This window comes from Pezoporus wallicus, unplaced genomic scaffold (genome assembly GCF_028554395.1).
Source record: "Pezoporus wallicus isolate ANWC-B61680 ecotype Strahan unplaced genomic scaffold, APGP_CSIRO_Pwel_v1 contig_2908, whole genome shotgun sequence".
NCBI classification, from domain to species: Eukaryota; Metazoa; Chordata; class Aves; order Psittaciformes; family Psittacidae; genus Pezoporus; species Pezoporus wallicus.
In genome coordinates, this window is record NW_026642179.1 from 8057517 (window position 1) to 8079437 (window position 21921).

General features: G+C 38.3%; 1 protein-coding gene across 5 annotated transcripts in view; it reads right to left on the reverse strand.

The window, feature by feature from the left end:
- Positions 1–21921, reverse strand: part of DGKI (diacylglycerol kinase iota) — a 206020-nt gene that overhangs the window by 100374 nt on the left and 83725 nt on the right. For 2 of the 5 annotated variants that reach the window (XM_057427928.1, XM_057427932.1), the window contains exons 3-10: positions 18792–18887; positions 15266–15340; positions 13085–13141; positions 11786–11851; positions 7607–7678; positions 6989–7105; positions 1071–1166; positions 696–770 (exon numbers count right to left, since the gene is read on the reverse strand). In XM_057427928.1, the coding sequence (XP_057283911.1) occupies positions 696–770; positions 1071–1166; positions 6989–7105; positions 7607–7678; positions 11786–11851; positions 13085–13141; positions 15266–15340; positions 18792–18887 (654 nt within the window). The remainder of the gene's footprint in view (positions 1–695; positions 771–1070; positions 1167–6988; positions 7106–7606; positions 7679–11785; positions 11852–13084; positions 13142–15265; positions 15341–18791; positions 18888–21921) is intronic. The other 3 variants (XM_057427929.1, XM_057427931.1, XM_057427930.1) reach the window with 3 other exon arrangements.

A 21921-nucleotide genomic window follows, 5' to 3' on the forward strand; every position in this document is an offset into this window, starting at 1 on the left:
AAAACTATTTGCCTCCATACACCTGCAGGACACAAGAGAGCCCTGTAGTGAGGGCTTTCTTGTGGGATGTGGCAGACACAGATTTAAGTTTCTGGTCTGCAGTTCTCCCATGATCCAAGTGAGAACCTTAACCAGAGAGCCCTCTCTATACAGAGGTGAGTCTCTCTCTACCTCTCCCATGCAGCTGTTTATCTATGTAACTAATCCACTAAGTAGTTTCTGGAAACAAAGTCTCCTATAGGCTATATGGTAAATCACACCATCATATTATTCATCTGTTTACTCCCTCTCTGTAACCCAATGTCAATTTTCACACAAACAGAATATTTCCAATATGTGATCTCTTGAGGGAGACATCTTCAAACTGGACCCTTGCATCAGTGCACTCACCATGGATTTCATAATCCCAGTTTCACACCCCTGCTCTGCCTAGTGGAAAGCCAGGGTCTGAGCTGCGTCTCTTACATCCCAAGAGAATGCCATTTCATTACACTGCTGGTCCTTCTGGAGTCTGAGTTATTGTTTCTTGAAAATTCTCATACAGGTTTTATCAAGACTGACCTCTTCTCACAACTAATAAAATTGTGTAGATTTTTCCAGTGGAAAAAAAACTATATCAAAAAAATAGACTTGAACATCTGCATTTTGGCACTTAAACAAAAGGAGCCTGATTTCCAAAGCACTTGAATACCTACTTCATTGCCTCTTTTGCTGGCTTTCCTTTTAAAGGATGTTCTCTTCTTTCGCCGTGTTGAAGTCTTTAATGAGTTCTACATCAAAAGAAAAAAGAATACATGAAAAGCAAAACAAAATTTAGAAGACAGGCCCAGACAGAGCCCCTTTACGAAGCTCTTCCATGCATGTCCACTTGGAGAATGATAAGAGTATCTGGCACATGCTCGAGATTTAAATTACATGCGCTGCATGCTTTACACTTCCACACCACCGTTTATGAAGAAAGCCACACACGGAGACCAGACTGGTGCTTTGGAACTGGAAACTTTCCCACGCTGTGAGGGGGGAAAAAGATCAGATGCTCCCATAGACTCACATAACACCACATGTTGTACCTGCCAACCCTCCCAATAGGGGTAGGAGACGCCCGTTTCCCCTTCGGGGCTCCAGTCTCCTGCCCAATCAGGCTCGTCTCCTGGTATGGAGACCACCTGCATAAAGATGTAATAAAAAACATGATAAATGAGATATTTTTCATGTTTTTTTCAGGAAAGAAAACAACAAGTTTTAGCTCTGGCAACCACTATGACTCAACATAACATAGGCCACCATGGCGTATGATGCTGGCACTGTGGACTCAGTTCCAGCCTATCAAGAAACTTGTGTAATCATCTGCTAAGGAACAAACTGAGTTGTTAACTTTAAAAGAGTTGGGTGAGGGAGGTGTTTGTGGGGGTTTTGTTTGTTTTGTTTTTAAATAACCGTATCACTTAACTACACAGAGAGTGGAAGGTGGGGGGAGACACACAGACCATAACACTGCTTGTATTTTTGCAGAACCTATTAAAATAGATCTTGTATCAAAGCTATTCTCCAGGCTGGCAATAGCCTGCTCAATGATACTGAACCAGAAAGTGTTCTGGTGTGATAAAAACAGTCCAAAGAGGGTAATTTTATTCTTATTTTTTAAATCATTTTAATTCAGTAACTGAAGCCATACCTGCAGGAAATCTTAACCCTTTTCATATGATTGAAATTTTAATTATAGGAAATACTGTAAATATTTTCTCAGTATTTCAACGTCTAGTCTAGGCATCACCAGGAAATAAAGTAACACAAGGAGTGAGAAGAAAGTTTATTGATTTTTTTTTTCTGGCTTCAAGAAGGGAAGCAAGATCCACCCAGCTCATCCAAAAGTTCATTTCTGTCCTGACCCTTTACAAAACTATACCATTAATGAAAAAGGTCAATGACCAGAGATGATCAAATCTGTAAGCAGTGACATCTGTTCTTAAGCCTGCTTCCTAACCAACATTAACAAGAATACCTTCTATATTCTACTTAATATGTAACAACCACTTTCAGAATTTCAAGACTTCAACACAATACACCAGATACAGAAGTTAATGTTTCCATATCTCTGAGAAGTTAAGAAAAAATAACAGCTATCTAACTTAGGCACTGTCCTTTTTCACATAGATCAAGAAAAGCCTGCTGTAGAGTGCAAGGTCCCATGCTTTTTATCACCTCTCAAAATTCTTTGTGGACCAGGGTATAGTCAGGCCTTGTTGCTTACTGAAACTACTGAAGACAAGATAGCTTGCAGAGCAATTACATGGCATTTGTCCTTTTAGATCATATTTTGAGAAAACACCTAAAGAAGTATCTGTACTCCACTCAAAGTGATCTTGAAAGCATGATAAACCACAAAGACTGCATTGACAATATCATCTGCATAATCTGTCATTGTCCTACCTCAGTAATCTAATCATTTGTAGACAAAAGTCTTTATGACAATAGAAACACTGGGACATTACACTCAAAGCTGCTTCCTTTGGGTGTCTTAGCCCAGTTCCTCAGGTGTTCTCTGGTGAAGGGGTCTCCCTGGAGTGGCACAAAACACATGACAAAGAGGTAGATCTAGTCTAACCACAGTCTTGCCAACAGTCTGCTGAAAGGTCACAGGCATACGAAGCCTTTTCCCTATGCTCCAGTCCCTTCAGGTGTAAAATTCAAAATACTTATCCTGTTGGTAAAGTGCAGTGAATTTTGTTGGAAAATATTAATCTGTAGCTCCAGTTAGTATCATACTAAGCAAATACTTAACCCTGCCTCTGGAAGGACTGTGTTTGTTATTCTATTTCCACAATGGATGCACCTAAGCCCAGTGAAGGTCTTCTGGAAAGGGCAAAGATAGTTTAGTAAAATCCTGACTAATTTTAAAGAACAGAGAATATTTAAATGGAGTCTTCATTAAATCCCATTATAACATATCTTTTCTCTTGCCTATGTGTGGGGCAGGAAGAGGCATAAAGCTATCTTAGTGAAACAGTTTTAGTCTAAGCTTTCATTCATCATTATCTCAATCTTCATTTCTGCACTCAAAATGGCACTAAAGTATGCTATGTCACAACTATGTTATTTCACTTCTTTAAAAAAAAAAAAATCCAATTTTAATCTAGTGTTAAGAGAACCTAAAACTTTGCTACAGTGATTGCAACTGCATGTCCATAGCAGATGAAAGGTGAAAAAACCTGATTAAAACATATGCAGGTTCTCTTGCAAACATGCAGAAGAATAACAGCCAAGAGTAATCATCAGCCTTTGCACACTGAAGAAATGAATGCATACTCCCTTGTCCACATAACAAGGCGATGAGCATTTTGTGAATGTATAATGTTATTCAGCAAAGTACCCGATAGCAAAGCATACCTTTAAATGGGCACCATATGCAAATCCTAACTTGCCTCTAGAGAGGAAACCTCTCCTTTGTGGATGTCAGTTTGGCCATCTTCAAAAAGAGATTTTTGGTATTATTGAATGGTCAGTATAGGTCTCAGCAAGCTTAGCCAGATGAACAGAATTGAAGTCCTTGTACGGTGCTGGGTGGTGTGAGGGCCACAGACTACCTCAAGCAAATCCTATGGATCCTTTCAACCTTTTCATTTACAAAAATTCAGCCTTCATTTTCAAACACTTTTAGCATGCTGGGCTTCACATGACTTCAAGCAAAGAACAGCCTCTGGGAAGGTAAATCTTGACAGTCTTCTGGTTGTTCACAAACCACCATAGGACAAGGCAACTGCACTAATCAATTGATAAAATAAAGAAATAAACCTGGAAATATAAATATTTACTAACACTTTTTCAAGGTCCTCAAAAGAGGAGAAGAAAACACCATGCTTACCTTGAAGAGAAAAACTTTGAGTTTTACAGTTACTGCCTTTGCCTTCCCAAACAGAAGGCAGGCTGAATCAGTAAATACGTCAGCCAAATCCTCTATATTATTGTTTAATAATTACTTTTCTCCCACAGTGCAAGCATATAGCAAGTTCATTCCCAGACCTAAGACCACTGGGGCTACCAAACCTCGCCTTAAAAACAATACCACCAATCAACAGGGGTGACCTGCTTTCATGAACTACAAAATAGAATTGATTTGAACCCCAGGAAACCAGAACTGGTATCAAAGTGCTGCTAATGCAGTACAGAAACAGTGGAAATCAGTAAAGAAGTTACAGAAGTGGCTTACAATATGAATGACATGGTATTGGGAGTTTTCTATTCATGTACATGGCTCATTATACACAGGGCTACCACCGATTCCAAGGCTGTTTGAATCATTCTGAATATTTATCTTGCAATTAATTGCTTGCAAGAAGCAAAAGCTCCCCATTTAGAATATAGATTGTCAGTAGAGATTTGTCCTTAACCAATTACACCATGATGCTTCACTATCACAATGTTGCTGGTAATGAGAAGGGGAGTATGCTCTTCATTCAAGTCCAATATTTGAAAGGTAGTGAGCCACATTGTATAAAATAAGCATGGAAACCCATTTTTGTAGCAAGAAAAAGAAAAATTTAAATTAAAAGTCAGGCCAGGGTTTTGCTACAAAAAGCCATCTTATTTGCTTGAAAGAAACAACCAACACACAGGATGAAGGCATCACTAAAATCAATTTCATATGAGTAGGGAATTCAGTCCAGGAGTTGCCTGTGACCAATGTAAGTAGTTAATTAGAGCTGAGGAAATATTTTATAATGATATGCTTCTAGCCAAATTTATTCCAATTGTGGAACATATGAAAAACAGTTTGCTGCTTAAACATTTATTTACTAATTGAATTTACAAAAATTTGCGAATACTGTGTTTGTATTTTGTGAATTGAATGCAGTGAATATTTCATAGCGTCTAACAAATATTCATACAGGGTGAAGAGGGTCATAATACACAGAAGGAGAGCTGGCCAGAAATAGCAGGAGAGGAGAAAATATTTCTTAAAAAATTAATAAATAAGTAAACAAGACTTCTGCCAAAAATCTGAAAACACGTTTGAAAGATGCATCAGTATTTTCGACAGCAATAAGACTGCATACCCCAGAACTAATATTGCAATGGGTACTGTTAAGAAGTTTCATGGCAGTATGCCCATTGTCTGTGCTAAATACCATTTTGATCCATCTAATGCTTCAATTACTCAAGGTAAGATTTTTGCATGCTACTAACTGTGAATTTCTAGGACTTGAGATGTGATGAAGAGGGACTAAAGTACTTCCTTCTCTCCTTATGACTCAGGCACACAATTCTAATAGATATATTATTTTAGTGTAACATTTTAAAACTTTATTTAAAAGCATTTTTCCCATGAATCATAACTAATTAGATCATATTTATTTTCTTATTTGAACTTCTGTGAAAAAAAAAACAGACAAGAAAGAAAAGTCTCTGTAAATAGTATAAGGAAGATACCCTGCTTTGGCCAAATGCCAAATCAAAAGAAAATTACAAGTGTCAAAGTTTTTTTTGTTTGTTTTTTAATTTTTGGTAAAAATTAAATAGAAGTAAAATTTAAAAGATCAAAGAAAGGCTACTATTAGTAAGGTCAGATATGGCTACAGCTACCAGATACCACACAGGTGCTGAAAATTAGCCAAGGAGATTAAGTCCCTGCCAAGAACTCATACAGATTCTTCAACAACAGAGGAAAAAAGATGCCTCTGGAGGAGGCTGGAGTAAAACTAACAAAGAAAGAAGAGCGTGGGGAATAAATACAAGTGCTAAAGAAACCTTTTTCTTGGCATGGAGGTTTCTAGGAATCTTGCCTGCTCTCTCTGGCTCTAAAGAAGTAATAGTGGTCTACTTTTTGATTATACTGTATATATGCTTCCACTTCCTTTCTCTTCTCCCCCCCTCATCTTTAATATCCAGCTTGTTAGAAATGCTACTCATGCACAAATCTGACAGCCATATCCCTAAACTGAAAATAAAAACTGAGCAGTGTCACAACTTAAGACCTTTTTCCAGTTTCATTGGATTAATTTTGTCATAATGCCTTGCCTACAGCCTGAACTTCTCAGTTTCTTGTTGACAAGCAGGACACACAGCCAGAAAGCCCTGGGTCATTTCCCAAGGATGGATGCACTGACATTAAGAACCCCACAACATTACTCTATAAAACCAGCATTCCTGTCAATGGAGGAAAATTACAAGAAAGCATGGGTGGGAAACTTCAGTATCCCAGACACTTCATTTCAGAAATAAAAAAGCTTGTTTCAGTGCTTTTGAAATAAAACTTTTACCAGCATTTCTGACTCCCTGTTAAGTTCACTGCTTGTTTTTTAGTTGAGACTGTAGTGAAAACAGACTTTTAAACGGGGATTAAAAAAATAATACTTCTCACATGATGTGAATCCCCTTTTAATTTTTGGCCAGCTCTCTTTTGGATTCCTTTTTTCCCTATTGTGCTCACCACTGAATTATATTCTCAATTATATCCATTGCAAAAGCTTTGAAGTCTAATGTTCATTACCTGCAATTAAACGAGCACATGGGCTTACTGTTGACTTTCAGCAAGCACTGATGTAAATAAGAGATGATTGTTTAAATGTCCATTGATGGCAAATTCAGAGTGATGCGAGTTCAGCCACAGCCAATTCTTACTGCAGTTCAAGTCAATGTTTGTGAACAGTTTCTCCCTGTATTTGCTCAGCTCTATTTAATGAAACATGCTGGACTGCCTACAACACACGGGATTTTCTTGCAATATGCTCACTGAACTCAGTTACAGAAACAAATCTGAGCTGGATTTGCTCAGAACAAAAGTCATGTTTGTTGCTAATCATCCCAAACAGGGAAATCTACTGAAGGGCTGAATGGAGGGGCAGGAGGATACAGGTTCATAATCACCATGGATGTATGCTGGGTTTCAGGGTTGAACAAGCATGCCTTAGTGAGGGAATACTGAGCAGCGAAGCCAGGTTGGCCCTGCACAGCCATACAGCTTCAGAAACAGACATCAGCATGCAGTTACCTGAGGTTTCTTCACCTTAATGATCCAGGTGGGAGGCACAATGACAGCAGCGTGAGCCCCCAGGGAACATGGCTCCTCAATGTGATGTAGCATGAAACAGGTGACTTTGTTATGAAACTGGAAGAGGAGAAAAGAGTAGAGTGGATAAGAAGGCCAGGAAAGACAAAGAGGAAAGAAGAGGGTGGTAGTACAAAAACTGGAGCAACATTCCCAATTCTACCACCTTCAAGCCCTTCACACTGTGGAGCTTTAGGAACATATAATTAAAGATCATCTTCCTTAAAGGCATCTTCCCATACCTTCTTACAAAAAAATCACTCCTACTTAAACACAGATCAAAGATTGAAGATCACAAGCTAGTCTAATGCAGCTGCATGAGCTAACAGTGGCAGAGCACTGATGTGAGGTAACCAGCAACTATGTTGTGCAGAAAGACTCTTCTAGGGAACCTGTGTCAGCCAGGTGATGCTATGGTGTCTTCCAGGGAAAGAAACAGAAACAGCAAAACTGGGGGTGATACAGAGAGAGGGAACCCCGAGCCCCATGAAAACCAAAATTACTTGCAGTGTGGCTGCTCAGTGAAGCTGCTATCAGTCTCCCAGAGTACTGTTCACTTACCGCCAGCTTGCACCAGGAACAACTGATGGCCACAATCTCTTTACTATGGAAGGAGAATTTCTGCTGAAAGCCCTAGAATAAGCGGGAAAAAAAGGGATTAAATTCCTCCTGACTACAATAAAATTTACACCTTTAACCCTTGACAGGTGACTGTGCCAGGCTAAATCCATTCATCAGTCAGATACATGGGTTCATCCTTGAAGCTCTTAACCACCAAACAGATTTCTGGGGGATAAACAATGACAGGATTCATAGAGAAGGCTCTTCAACTGGTGCATTTTCACATACACTTTTAAAAACACTCCTCCAAAATTTCATGCTGCTTCTTAGATTTTACAGTTAAAAACAACGGAAGAAGAAATAGAGAAGGAATGCCCATTGTAATGGATTTATGCAGACCTGATAGATGCAGATTTTCTGTTGAACAAAACATTCTCTCACTGCAGACTTTGCTCTAAATAGAAACAAGAATTTGGTTTTGTTGGTGGGTTTGGGGGTTTGATTTTTTTGGCGTTTTTTTTAACTACAGGGTGGAATCAACTACAAAGTCTGTGTGGAAACACTCTGATTGGGAAATTAAATTTATTGTTTTATTGAGCTGACTCAGACCAAAATCTTTTTAGTAAGTTCCAAAAAAAACAAGATGGTCCAATTCTGATCAAACAGATAAAATATTTCTTTATAGTTTTAAAAAGAAGAAAGTCCATCATTACCAGCAGATGTGAGATTTTATTCCCCTACAGAAGAGCTTCATTTTGTAGAATGCAAATGCAATTTCAGCAGACATATCACTTCGCTCTAAATTCTAAAGCTGGAAAAGACCACTGGGTCATGAACAGCCTTCTTGCATCCATCCCTGGCGGTGTTCAAGGCCAGGCTGGATGAAGCCTTGGGTGGCATGGTTTAGTGTGAGGTGTCCCTGCCCATGGCAGGGGGGTTGGAACTAGATGATCTTAAGGTCCTTTCCAACCCAAACTATTCTATGATTCTATGATATAACACAGACAAGAAATGGTAAGTTACAGCCTAAAAATTTGTGTTCAGTTAAAGCTTGTTTTAGCCAGAGAAAGAATTGAAAAGAAAATAATTTTAGCAAGAGGCAGAAAGTCCAGAGCTTCATGGAACATTTTGTCAGTCACCTTCACTGCTTAGATTTCAGATTTGCAGTTGTCTGTATATGTTATTCATTAGCCTTTATCAAGACTCTCTATACTACAGCTTGCAGAGGGACCACACCAGCAACTAAGGCCTGTTCCTGACGAGGCTTGTGTCATCTCTGCCTAGACTTTTTCTATTTTTTTAAATCCTTCCCCTAATGCCTCAGGTTTTACATCCAGAGAAATTTAAAGAACAGATTCTTCACGACGATGTTGATTAGGCATATTCAGGTTTAGTAATAGGGCATGGTCAAATGGCTCCACAAAGACCAAATGTCCAGCTGCTTCTGGCCGGGCAGATCTAGTCTCCCATTAAGTGTGGACACAAGAACAGAGCAACAGTAAGTATGATATGAATGCTGGAACGGAGGTCTGACAGTGGACAAAATGGTCTATTCTCATTCATTTATCCTAGTGCTTCTTAACATTTCTCACAAATCTCACTCTTTGTCCCAAAGTATATTAAGAAAAAATTATTTCAGCTCCTCATGGGAATGAAATGTTTTGATTTGTTCTGCCTTGTAACAACCAAGGGAGAAATTGTTCTCTCCCAAAACCTCCACTAATAAAAACCTTAAATTCAGTACATTAATTCCATGGCCCATCAGTTGTGTCTTTTAAACATATGGACTGAGCAGCTTGCCTGGTTCTGGATGGACCGTTTTTCATTTATTCAGTTAGCCATTTGGCTTTTAGAGAGTCATTAGAGAAAAACATATTAATGACAAGTAGCAATAAAACACCACTTTTCTTCCTCAAATTGCTTTACAAATGTAAGCTAATTCTTCCTAAGGATACATGTTTGAGGTAAGATAGCAATCATTTGAAAGCTAGCTTTACAAATAAAGGAACTAATTAAATAAAGTGATGCACTGCAGATCACAGTGAAATTTGATGCAGACCCCCCCATATTCCACCAAAAAGTATCTTTCCTGCCTTCTCTCCGTGAGAAGGAAGACAAAAATTCAGCTGTTTTGCTCCTGGGTCATGCAAGGAGGCCTTCTGCACAAAGTTAGAAATTTTAGGATAGAAAATTCTTTTCAACTTTGTGAGAAAAGCAACCTAACAGTACCTGATTAGCCCTGATTCACTGGCACCCAATTCCTGAACAACACATGAAATCCCGTGCTTTGAGCTGCTCCTGTATAAATATTCAGCGGTGCACACCAGAGGAAACATATTTTGAGGAATCTGAATCTCTGTCTTGCATTGACAATTACATTTGCTTAAATAGCCAGGATCAAAGTCCACATTAATATAGACAGACACCCATGCACACAAACAGAGCACATAGGGATTACTAGCTCCAAGGTGGTTTGCTTATATTCTCAAATGTATGTATCTTTAAAGAGTATTTTCACATCAGTGTTAGGGCTCCTAATATTTTTTTTGGCACATATTTCCCAATGATATTTATTCCCTTTTTAATGCTCTCAAAGATATTTCAATGTAACGTTACTGTAAGAGAGCCAGGTATTATTATAACTCAAATAAAGCCATGCAAGGATGTTGGGAAGCATTGATTCCTTAATTAATGTTTATGATTTGAAACATGAGATAGCTATATTCTAAATACTCTCTTTACTCAAATTATTATTAATGATCATTAAAATACTTAATATCCAGTTCCAGCTATGGGATAGGACTAATATTACACAATGAGACCTACCAAAATCACTAAGTATTCCATGGATAATGCTTTCTTTTACTGCTTTAAATTTACTGCCATTCCATAAAAATGAGTTTTTTTCCCTTTGTCTTGCGTGACAAGAGAATATAAAAGATGGTTCTCACTCAGATGTGTACAAAATGTAACAGCAGAGCACAAGACAAGCAAGTATTTTGCTGTAATAGAAGACTGCTTAACCAATAAATATAATGAGATATTTTTTCTTGATGTTGTTTTCCTTAATCCTTTCTGTTTCTTGACAAAGAACAACTCTACTAAAGCACACCCATGTTAGTCTTAACTGAATATTTCTTATTTAAGGGGGAAACTGTGAACTTCTTCGTATGAGTCAAGGCTGATAGGAATTATAGGACATACTAGTCATGTTGCCCACGTGAATGTATCCAGCACAGGTTTTGATATGATAGCTAGTAAGTACTCCTATTGCAAAATCAACTAATGCCTCTAGGGCAGATCCAGGCCGAAATGGCAGAGGAGGAAGGCAATATCATTTCAAAGTCACACCACAAGAATGCTATACGCCAAGAGCCTTGCTGCACCTTTCCTATGCTAATGGCCACAAAAGGACATCATATTTTTAATGCATGCCTTGTTGCAGCTGGTAGCTGGTGATCTACATCAGTATCCAGATACAAATCTGATTTTCCTCTGACTTAAGTACTGTGCGATGGAGATGAGACACAGTCTAATTAGTTGGTGTTCAGAGGGAGGAAAAAGTATAATACAGTCCTAGAGAAAGGATATTAAAGCCCTGTGTTGGTTTTTTTAATTATCTCTCAAGAGATCTCAGGGATTCATAATATTTCAGAAGAAAGGTCTCCAGTAGGTAAGGTATTTCTTACCCCTTTTTATAGCTTTTTAGAAATAAACCTTTACAATGTATGCAGCAGAGGAAATGTGGAACAGTCTCACAAATCTTAGAGTCTGCCAGGGCAGAAAGAAAGCAACATCCTTTCTTTTTCCAAAAGCCTGAAAAAAATAAGACATCACAATTTTGGCACAGAAGAAAGCACTACAAGAACACCATATCGGCACAGGCTTAGCTTAATGAAGAAAGAAGCTCAAGGAGCCACAGCCTTCCTCCTCCTCATTTTCAGCAGCCAGTGAAGCAACATGTCCCAGGAACACAAGATGTGCTCATTCCTGCAGATGCAGCTGCCCTTTCTTCTCTCACATGGGAATCGGGGCTGTTCCCACACAACATATCAGGCTTGTCATCAGCCCTTAAAAGAGGCCAGGTGTTTGGAATAGAAGGATTTCAGTTACTAGAAGGACCTACTGGCCACCCTGAATTCATAAGTGCCCAGTGTTGTGTTTCACTGGAAATCTTACCTTTCCACACTGCTTACATTTCCCCTCCTGCCTCCGCCTGTGCACCCAGTGATGGCGGACAAAGTTCTACAAAAGAAGGACAAAAAGATGTGTTATAGGAATCAATGGCAGCTTGAACTTAGTGCTACCATCTGTGTGAAATTAGTTTACAGAAACAAAAGCAAAGCTCCCTTCAATCAATGCAATCATCTCTGGAGCAAAATTCAGCAGCCCCAATGGGAAACCCAGACACTGCCAAAACTGGAGGAGGAACAAGGATGAGATGGTGTTCTTTATCCGTATTGAAGTGTAGCCAGGATTACTCTCTTGGTGCTCTTCTACTAAAAGAAGGAAGTTCATCATATGATGTGAAGATAATCGTCACCTAAATGCAGAGAGCAGAAGTGACCAGCCACTGCCATGTTCAGCCACAACACAGGACCCCACACTTCTGCTTGGCAATACAACCTTGTAACACAAAAAAAATCACAAGTCAATGCAGGAGAAGGGAAGGAGGGGAAGAAGAAGCAGTCATTGAAGCAGTCTTTTCTCCATGTTTGGACTACTTACACCCAGAATGGCAGCAAGAAGTGCGCGAGAGACAGGAGGGTGAGCAGCACTGCTGTCCCCGCTGCTGTGGAGGCAAGGGAGTTAGAAGGGTTATGCTTGCGCCATGCTGTTATACCAGCCAACATTAAGTCATTGATGTGGAAGGGAATTTAGCTACCTCTGCTAACAGCCAGCTGGCCACCAAATCAACTATAAAATTTAAGAGATGTTTTTGAAACACTGGCTTCTAACTATGTAAGGCAAATATATAAATATAATAATAACAATAAATATCCAACACCTTCAAAGGAGCTGAATTCATACAGTAACTGGAGGCAAATCACAAGGGTTTTGAATGTTTGATTACTTTTTCTTTTTTTTTTACTAAAAATGTCTTAGGGTGCTAGAGATACTTCTAGGGAAAAGAAAAAAAGCAGGGATAGGTAAGTGAAAGGAGAGGGAAACAGAGAAAAAAAAAAAAGGAATGATAAGGAAGAAAACATATAGAAATGCAACCAAAAAAAAGACAGAATAGCTGGATGAATGGAAAAAGAGACAACGGAAAGATAAAATTGTTTCTGTCAGTGTAAGTAATGGAGTGCTTCAGCTAGAATTCATTTTACATTTATTCTGGGGAGGAGAACATGTCCCACTGGGAACCAATAATCTGTCTGAGATTCTTCTCAATCTAAAAGCACTGCTGCAGGTCCACACCAGATGGATCAGCACATAAATCAAATGAAAAGCAATCTTCATTTGTCCATTACTTACTTCTCTTGGAGATCTGGAGCCTCCTTCTCGGAAGGTTGGTTTGCAGCGAAAATTAATCTGGCATTAAAATAAAGCTGTTAGAACTGAAAACAAGCTAAGAGAGAATTATTCTAATATGTTGATCTAGGCCAAATTTCTGAAATACTTATTATCTACTAAATATTAACTTCAAGAGCTGATCAAAGTAACTAATCTAGATGTCAGCAAATATATGCCATAATAATTCTCCTTGCTAGACCTCTACACAACCCTCATCTTCACTAATGCTATTGCTGCCTGCTCAGCTCAACTATTTAAACTGTCTCCCCCTTGCTTAGAAGGAAACACTTCATCTGTTTTGGCCTTTTTGTTGTTTTGGGGGTTTGGTTTCTTTGCGGGGGAGGGGTGGTTAGGGATTTTGGTGGGGGTCTTTTGTTGTTGGGGGGGGGGGTGTTCTGATGAGAGTCATTTGCAACCAAAGAGGACTTGCAGTCTCAAAAGTTAATAGGACCTGGAAATGTAACCTGTGTAAGACCTCTTTGCAAATCCCAGTGTATAGAGAAAAAAAAAAATACATTGGAGAGAGGCATGGGAAAGGACCAAAGGATATGTGAGTTAAGGATACACTAAATTAAATAGATTCAAGCTTAAGATGACTATCTTTCAAAGAATACAATACTTAACGATACTGCACAGCTATTCTTTTGTTATGAAAATAGAAGGATCAAGTTCCCTTAAATTTAAATACAACCCTTCCCATATAAATAAGTTTAATAATGACCTTCAAAATAATAGCTCAAAGGAGAAAAAAAAAGACAAAATACTCATTACTTACAAAGAAACTAAAGACATAGCAATATTAATCTTTCTCCTGGGACTGCTATTAGGTTTTTTGTCATCAAGTTGCGGCAGCCTCACAAAAACCAGACCCACAGGTTATGTTTATTTTACTTACAAACATACACCTTTGCAGAGAGGGCCAAGCAGAAGGCTTATGAACCAGTTTTAAACTCCACAGGCTTTAAGAAGGATACAGACTTTATAAAATCTTCTGCTAAGAGGTAAATTTCATGGTCTTCAGAATGGAATAAACAAGCTCAACAGAATGGGGTTTTATCTAAGTGCTCATTTTCTCTGGCTGGCAATGCCACCAGCTCGCTGGGCTAGGGAGAGTCAGTGAGCACTGCTGATGGTGAAGGAAGTCATGAAAAATTCACTGGTAGCACTTTGTGCTGAAAGTGTGTGCTAATGCTAATTTCACTGTGGGTAAAAGCATTGGGGGTGGAAAGGGTACCTCTCCAACTTGGCATTACGGCAATCACTATGACATTTGTCAACACAAGTCCAAATACTTGAAAAGGAAAAAACTTTTTCCAAAGGGTTGCTGCTATAAATTTGTTATGCATCAACTTATTTTATGAAGGACGACATTGAAAAACATACAGGAGTGGAAAAGGAGCTCTAATGAAATCAGTGGGAAAATTCCCATTCATATTTCTTTACACATACCCCACCAAAAAAGAAAAGGGTGGGGGGAGATTTCTGTAACACATTACCAGTTAAACTGGATGAAGACAAGTCGCTGTGGGGAAAACTAAAGTCAATGACAGATATTCTACAGGTGCTTGGGGATGACAAGGGCTCCTTGAAGGAACTGAGAAGCATGACAGATGCTCACAAAAAAATAATGGTACTAAGGGCAAAGTTTTGAGCAGAAAATACTATAGTCTAGTAAATACTGTGAAAAATGTTCATAGTAGCATCTTGTGCTGCCTTGCTTGTGATAAATATAGCTGTCATAAGATGAGTTATGCTGGGTTAATTGAGGAATTTTGAAAGTCCTATTTTGTACATGACAAGATTCTGCATTTTCTAGCTTCAATTTTCAATCTAGAAGTAGAGGGAAATTATTTTTTAAACAAAAAATGTGGAAGCATTCCATCGTGGAGGGGGGGTTGCTGTTGTTTGGCGCTTGCTTTGGTTTTGGCTTGGGTTTTGGGTGGTTTTTCTACCTTTTTTTTTTTAATGGTTCACAGGGTTTAAAGAAATATACTTTAAAACATAAGCTGTAATTTAAAGTCAACAAATATATTGGTAAAACTGCTAGGAAAACCAACTTGGCATATGGTGTCTTCCACATTGAAGCCTGTGACTTTAGTAAGTGTTGTACACTTCAGGCTCCAGCAGATGGCAACCTCTTACCTTCTCTAACTGCTCCATGCACGCGTTGTGGACCACAATCTTGCAGGCAGCACACTTCCTCCGCAGAGCAGATTTCTGCAAGAGGAAAAGGAGGGAGACGTGTGTGCATAGAGGTGCGCTATTCCCAGGAGAAAAAAGAAAAAAAAGCTGTAAAGAAAGAGATGTTTCGTTCCTTGTGCAACATATATTTTGTTCCTCTCTTGGTGCTCTCAACTGTTCTGTATACTGAAGAACCGTCTGCAGCTCTTCCAGTTTAGAGTTGGACTTCGTGAAAAAGACAGAGCCACAGTACTCCAGCTTGTGAACTAGAAGTAAAAGGCTCCCTTTAAGTAGCGGATGAGGTTGTTAACAGTGCAGATCACCACTCCAAAAGGGAGCAGCCTGTGAAGATGATGAGCAGAGACAGCAAAAAGAGGAGAAACACCACACATGCAAATCAGAGAACTCGGATCAGTTCAGAACAGTCTGTCATTTCATGCTTACCATATAATATTTAATTTGATAGGCCTGACCTATCAAATTTTTACAATATTTACAAATATTGTAAAAAAATATTTGGGTACTCAGGTGATTTAGCAGAGGATGATAACCTTCTCACAGAAGGTTGTTTAATGATTGTGAAATATTACAGCAGGCACAAAATTCTCAACTTAATTATGCTCGTTAGTTTTATTAATTTCAGTAGGACTTTTAAGGTAATTCCAATTGAATCCCCTCACCAAAGCATATCAAAGGCAAGAGACTGCCTCCAGGAGAGAGAGGAAATATATTTACTATTATTTCTTGCATATACTCAATTTAATAAGCCAGATGAAATTAATTTCCATAGAAGTTTGACTTATAAACTTGTGCTTGAGGAACAGAAAGTTTATTAAACACATAATAAGTAGAGACTGATTTGTTTCAGATTTTTACATTTGATTTATTCATATTCATTTAAATCTCTTATAAACTATTTCTTTAGAATTTTCAATATACTGTAAATAAACTCTAGAAGAAACAGGAAGTGCAGCTTTGTCTCACATTATAGATAAATTATTATAAATTATTATATTTTTACCGAGTCTCATAAGTGTAATAATTATCTAGTTACACCCTATTTGTACGTGCTTACAGTATGTGGAGTGTTGTTCTAATGTTTCACCTGAAGAATGATGGTATCATATAAGACTAAGCTTTCATGTGTTTTGTGATGTGCTAGCTTTAAGTATGCTTTTAGTCTCTGTGTTTCCCAGGAAGAGTGAAACAATATAAAGTAATCCATCCCTAAGATGAAAAACTGCAAAAAGCAAACAAAGATAGTGCCTTATGAGCAGCTTTTATATCTTGCTTTTTAAGTTGTTCTCATGATTCTTGAATATTGGTGGCATTGTAAGTAGTTACAACCATATATAGTGAGAGGCTATCTTTCCCATTACTTTTAACTACTTTAATTTATCATAAAATGTCATCTTCATATTCCAGAGATTATGAGTTAATGTTCTTTATAGGCTAACAATATATGCAAAGTCTGTGCAGTTACAGCTTAATTATTTGTCACCACTTCTCCATTGAAAACATTTGATCTTAAATAATCTCCATGTAAAAGAGCTAAGCCAAAGGAAGACAAGTGCTGGCATAGAAAAACACAGTGTCTTCAAAAGATTCAAATGGAAAAGCATTAGCCTCTTGCCAGATCAGGTTAAACTAATCACTATTGAAATTAACTGGATTTTCCTTTCCATCTCTAGTTCTTAAGGTAATGAAAGCCCCATACCCTGGGACTATAAACTCAGATTTTGCTTCCCCCAAATGGAACCAATATACTAGTACCTTAAAGTGAAAAGATTCTCAGTCAGGTCAAGCAAAGTCCAGGCAATTAAGAACTGAGCAAAGTTAAGTTCTGATGCTTCCTAAACATGACTCAACATCTCTAGGCCTATTGGCTGGAAAAGCTTGTCACCACGTAAGATGTCTCCTAACATTCCCAGATAAAAGTGTAAATCAATGGATCTAATTCACCAGCTACTGCAAACAGTCCTTCCAGCTCCTAGAGAGATACATGTTTAAAACTAAGACGCAACCTTGAAAATCATATGCACATATTACTAAATTTCCATGCTCCTTTCAAGGAGCTAATTCACAGGGAATTATTTACTTAGTCTTAGAAAGGCAAACTTCTATTAAGACCGTAAGAACAGTCATACTGGGTCAGACCAAAGATCCACTTAGCCAAGCAGATCCTGTCTCTAGCTCTGCTAAAGCCTAGTGCCTTCAGACCAGTATAAGCACAGAATGACACTTCATAGAATACCAGCTTGGAAGGAACCTCAAGCAACCTTTCTTGGAAAAAACACAGCCTGGATAAGACAGCCCAACACCCTTTCCAGATGAATCTTAAAAGTATCCAGTGTTGGGGAATCCACCACTTCCCTTGAACATCACCACACAATCAGCAGGCTGTTACTGTTGGGACTTTGCTTCAGTATTCTTTGAAAGCAGGCATAGACTTCCCAGGCTTAATCTTAGTATTATATCTCATAAAGTAACTAATTTGCTTGAGAAGTTCTGGGGAGGTGGATATTAAATTTGAGCTATGGAAAGCACTAGTGTTTTGGATCAAAGAGTCCCAAAAGCTGGAGGTGGTTAGTGAATCAAAATACTCTGATTTGGATCAAATGTTCTGAGGTTTGGGCTTGGGGTTTGTTTTGTTTTTTGAACAAAAGCAAAAAAAATGGTATCGTGAAGAGCCACAGGCAGTATCCAGAAACACCTCAGAGAAGAGGGACTCCCCTTATACTTTGCAGTCTAAGGCCAGATGCTCCCTCAAGCGCTGATTCAAAGCAAGGGCTTGAACACAGGATTCCTACTGTCTCACCATATTTCCTAAATACCAAGTTAAGAGGGATATGGCATAAGATGGGTTTGGTCTTTTTCTTCTTTTCTGCTGAAGCAGTTTAACTAAAATACTAGGTGAAGAGTTGCTGAAGCAGACTGGAAGTATAAAAGTAACTCCCCACTCAAAGAAGAGATACACATGAGTTAGAGATCAAAACCTTCAATATGAAAAGGCAAACTTCAAATATTCTTGAATAGGAGAAGGCAAACACTGGAATATGAGCGCACTAATGAGTGCATTCAAGAGTTTGGAAAATTCAGTTCAAGTCCTTGCAGTGATTAAAGTCACAAAAATTTGATCAGATCCTATTCTCAGAGACATTCATGCATATAAATAAAATAGGTTACTTTGAACATTTCTGAAATATCTCAATATTCTAACCTTTCTCCCCCTTACCATATCAATAAAGATACTCATTAAAGCCATTCTCATTGTGTATATAATCTGGGTCACACAAAAATCCTTAGGGCTTTTTCCCCAAGCAACAATGTCTTCAACTAGAAGCTTTTTGCTCCTTTCACATTCTTTCTGGAGCACAGGCATCAACAACAGCAAACAATTCAAGCTCCCAAGTGTCTGAGTGCTGTATCAGTCTGAAGCAAGGCTTGTTACCTCAAAAAGAAAGAAGAAAAAGTGGAAATAACTCACTGAGAATTTGACTTGGCAGCTTTCCTCCCCCAGGTAGCAGAGGTCCCCAGAAACATTTGTCTCCAGCCACAGATGCTCTCCATTCACAGCATTTTCCTGAGGAAAGATGATTGTTATTCTGGTTTGTGAAACTCAGCTACGTGAGTACAGAGGAAAAAAAAAAAAAAAGAAAAATTTCTGATTTTCACCACAAATTCACGTGTTGTTTTGTTTTTCTGCAACGCAAAGCCAAAAGCCATAACAGTATCACCCTGGGAGACCAACACTGCGTAGAAGATGTTGATGATACAATGAATAATGTGTCACCAATCAGAAACACAGTTTTTTTATGTACAGTTCAGTGAAACTTTGCGCTCATGTTCTTCCCACATGCTGCATAGTTTAACTGAGACTCTAGCATGACATATACACAGGATTGTAAATAAACAGAAAATCAAGAGAGGTGAATAAAAACCACAAGTACTGAACTTTGAATTGGAGAAGCCCAAATATTTGAGAACCAGGCCCAGAAGTGCAAAATAATATACTAACTATAACTTTAGGATAATGGGATAGTTTATACAAGGAAAAATGCTTTCTTTAGAATGGCTGGATCAACACTGTATGTTTATGGAAACATCAACAAAAAGTTAAGTGGCCAGGAGAGACCAGACTTCAATTTTATACCTCAAAGAATGATACTTACGCAGAGAGCACTCTCAAAAAAAAAAAAATCTACCTAGGAAACTCACAGCTAGTAGTGATTGACATGGTAACATCTGATTTTTCATTGACAGCCTCATTTGACCAAAACTGTACCTCAGTTCTTTAAAAAATCTAGCTCTGAGGAAATTTGGTTGTATAAAGCCTAAAGTTTTTACTTGACTATAATCCTGGTTTGACTAAAAAGCCTAAGAAGCCTACTGTACACTACCTGAGCAAAGTGAATAAACACAATTTCTGTTCAGCCAGAATTAGAGCACGATGGAAAACACTTTGACAGTCTCTGACATTTGGTTCCCACACTGCAGAAGTCACAAATGATGACGCTTACCAAACAGATGGCGTCCGACAGCAGGATGCTCTGAAATAGCCATCTTGGTTAAAATAATTTATTTTAAATACCACTGACAGCTTCAAAGTGCTGAAATGAGAAAGCTTCTCTTGCTGTGCAGATTTCTTAGGTAATGCAGAGAAGCAGAAGTAGCAAAATCCTTTGCCTTCTGGAGTACAAGTGCATCCACAATAGCCAAAACGTGTGCAAGTCTTCATGTGGTGCCCACTGCAACTATGGAGTTGTCTTCAAATAAATCAAGACAACAAGAACAACACTGAGGGTTTTCTGCTACAAGGTCTACCTGTCCACAGGTCTAACTTCATCAGGGGTGTTCCCATTGATGTCAGACTCGGTGATATCCGTCAGCACAAGGGGATGGATGAAAGTGAGACTTGGATTCCAGTCTACCGCCATTGCACCCTAGTTACTCTTCATTTAGTGGCACTGTGCTATACCGCCATTTCTTCTCATCCTTCTGTCTGCCTGTTCACCTGAACTATAGAGCCCTTGGGACAGAGACTTTCCTGAACTGCACAGTTTTCAGTGCACAATAGTTTAGGTGAGGATTTTTATTATGCAAAATAATTTTTGAGGACTTGAACTAGCTTAAGAAATTCTTTGAGACTTACTCAGACAGTAAATTATTCAGACTGTAAGTTCTTTCCCTTCAAGTTTATATTTATATTAATTTTCTTTCCCAAGAACTGCACCAGTTTTATAGCATACTAATAAGATCACTATGTCCACAGTATTGCCCAACATACGAACTTCCTGTCTAGTTTGTGAGGAGCCAGACAAGAGGACCAAAGCAGGAGGGTATGAGCTCAAAAAGTGCTTGACCTGAACACATTCTTTGTTGATGAAACAGTGCAAACTCAACATTATAACCTGGAGTTAAATTTCACAGATTAGAAGAGATGTTTGGGAAGGATCAGCTGTTAAAGCCAAGTAAGAAAGCACACAGCTCTTGGGACATAGTTTTTAATGAGGAATCAAAATTATATTAAAAAGAAAAAAGATTAAACATCCCTTCATTCAGACCATGTCCACATAACTTGCCATCCAGGATTTCTAAAGATAAAGTGGCCTATTTCCATAACCTAGTTTTGACTGATCCCAGGGTAAATAAAATCAGCAAGTAGCCTACAAGGATGACCTTTGTAGCTCATGTTATGATAGAGTTCTGACAAGACTAGATAATAAAAATGTAAATAACCTGATATGCTGTAAGTGGCACACCTCCAGATACCTACTGCCACGAACAATTCCACAATGCTGTGTATCAAAATTCACAATTTCAATTCCATCAAACAGACATTGGAAAAAAATCTTTCACTCTGAATTAGAGCAAAGACCTGAGACTTCCCAAGATGAAATGTCCTCTTGCAGAAGAGCTCTGCCTGTTGATTACTTTGTCTCAATAAGATCAAAGGGAATTATTTGAACCTCACTGTTTTGAATTTTACAGGGCACTGTCATTTATATGATGAGACATTCTGTTGCTGTTTAGGAGAATCAAGATGATATAGTCAAAGGAAAATACTTTGACCTTTTCTAAACCTGATTTTCCTTTCAATTCTAATAGTAAATTTTGACAAAAATCAATACGTTTCTATAAAGAATTTTGACTTCAGAAAATCAGCATTTTCTACTCCAAAATTTACAGGCAGTATTTCACGATGTGCAGGACAAAGGGGTACTTCATCTACCAACACATAAGCTGACAAAAGGTCTCTGGGATCATGTCTGGCACGATCTCTGATTTAACACAAAATTAAAGCACAACAAAGGCTACGTCATCACTTCTATATTTTGATACAGTTTTTTTTTCCCACAACAGTTTTGAATTCAGTGTTCAGCAACCTTTTCATAAGTACTTTGCCAGCTTGGTTTATTTTGCACTTGACATCTTTGTTTGGCTTTAGGAGTAAATAACTACTAAAGTGGCAGTCGTCCTCTTTCTGTCCTTTACCCCTTAAACTCCAGTCTCATGGTTTTGCTATTTTCCTCATGCTGGAGCTAGTGGCTGTGAAACTACACATGAACCAGTATAACTAATTGTAAAAAATAGATAAATTTTATCTACTAAATCAG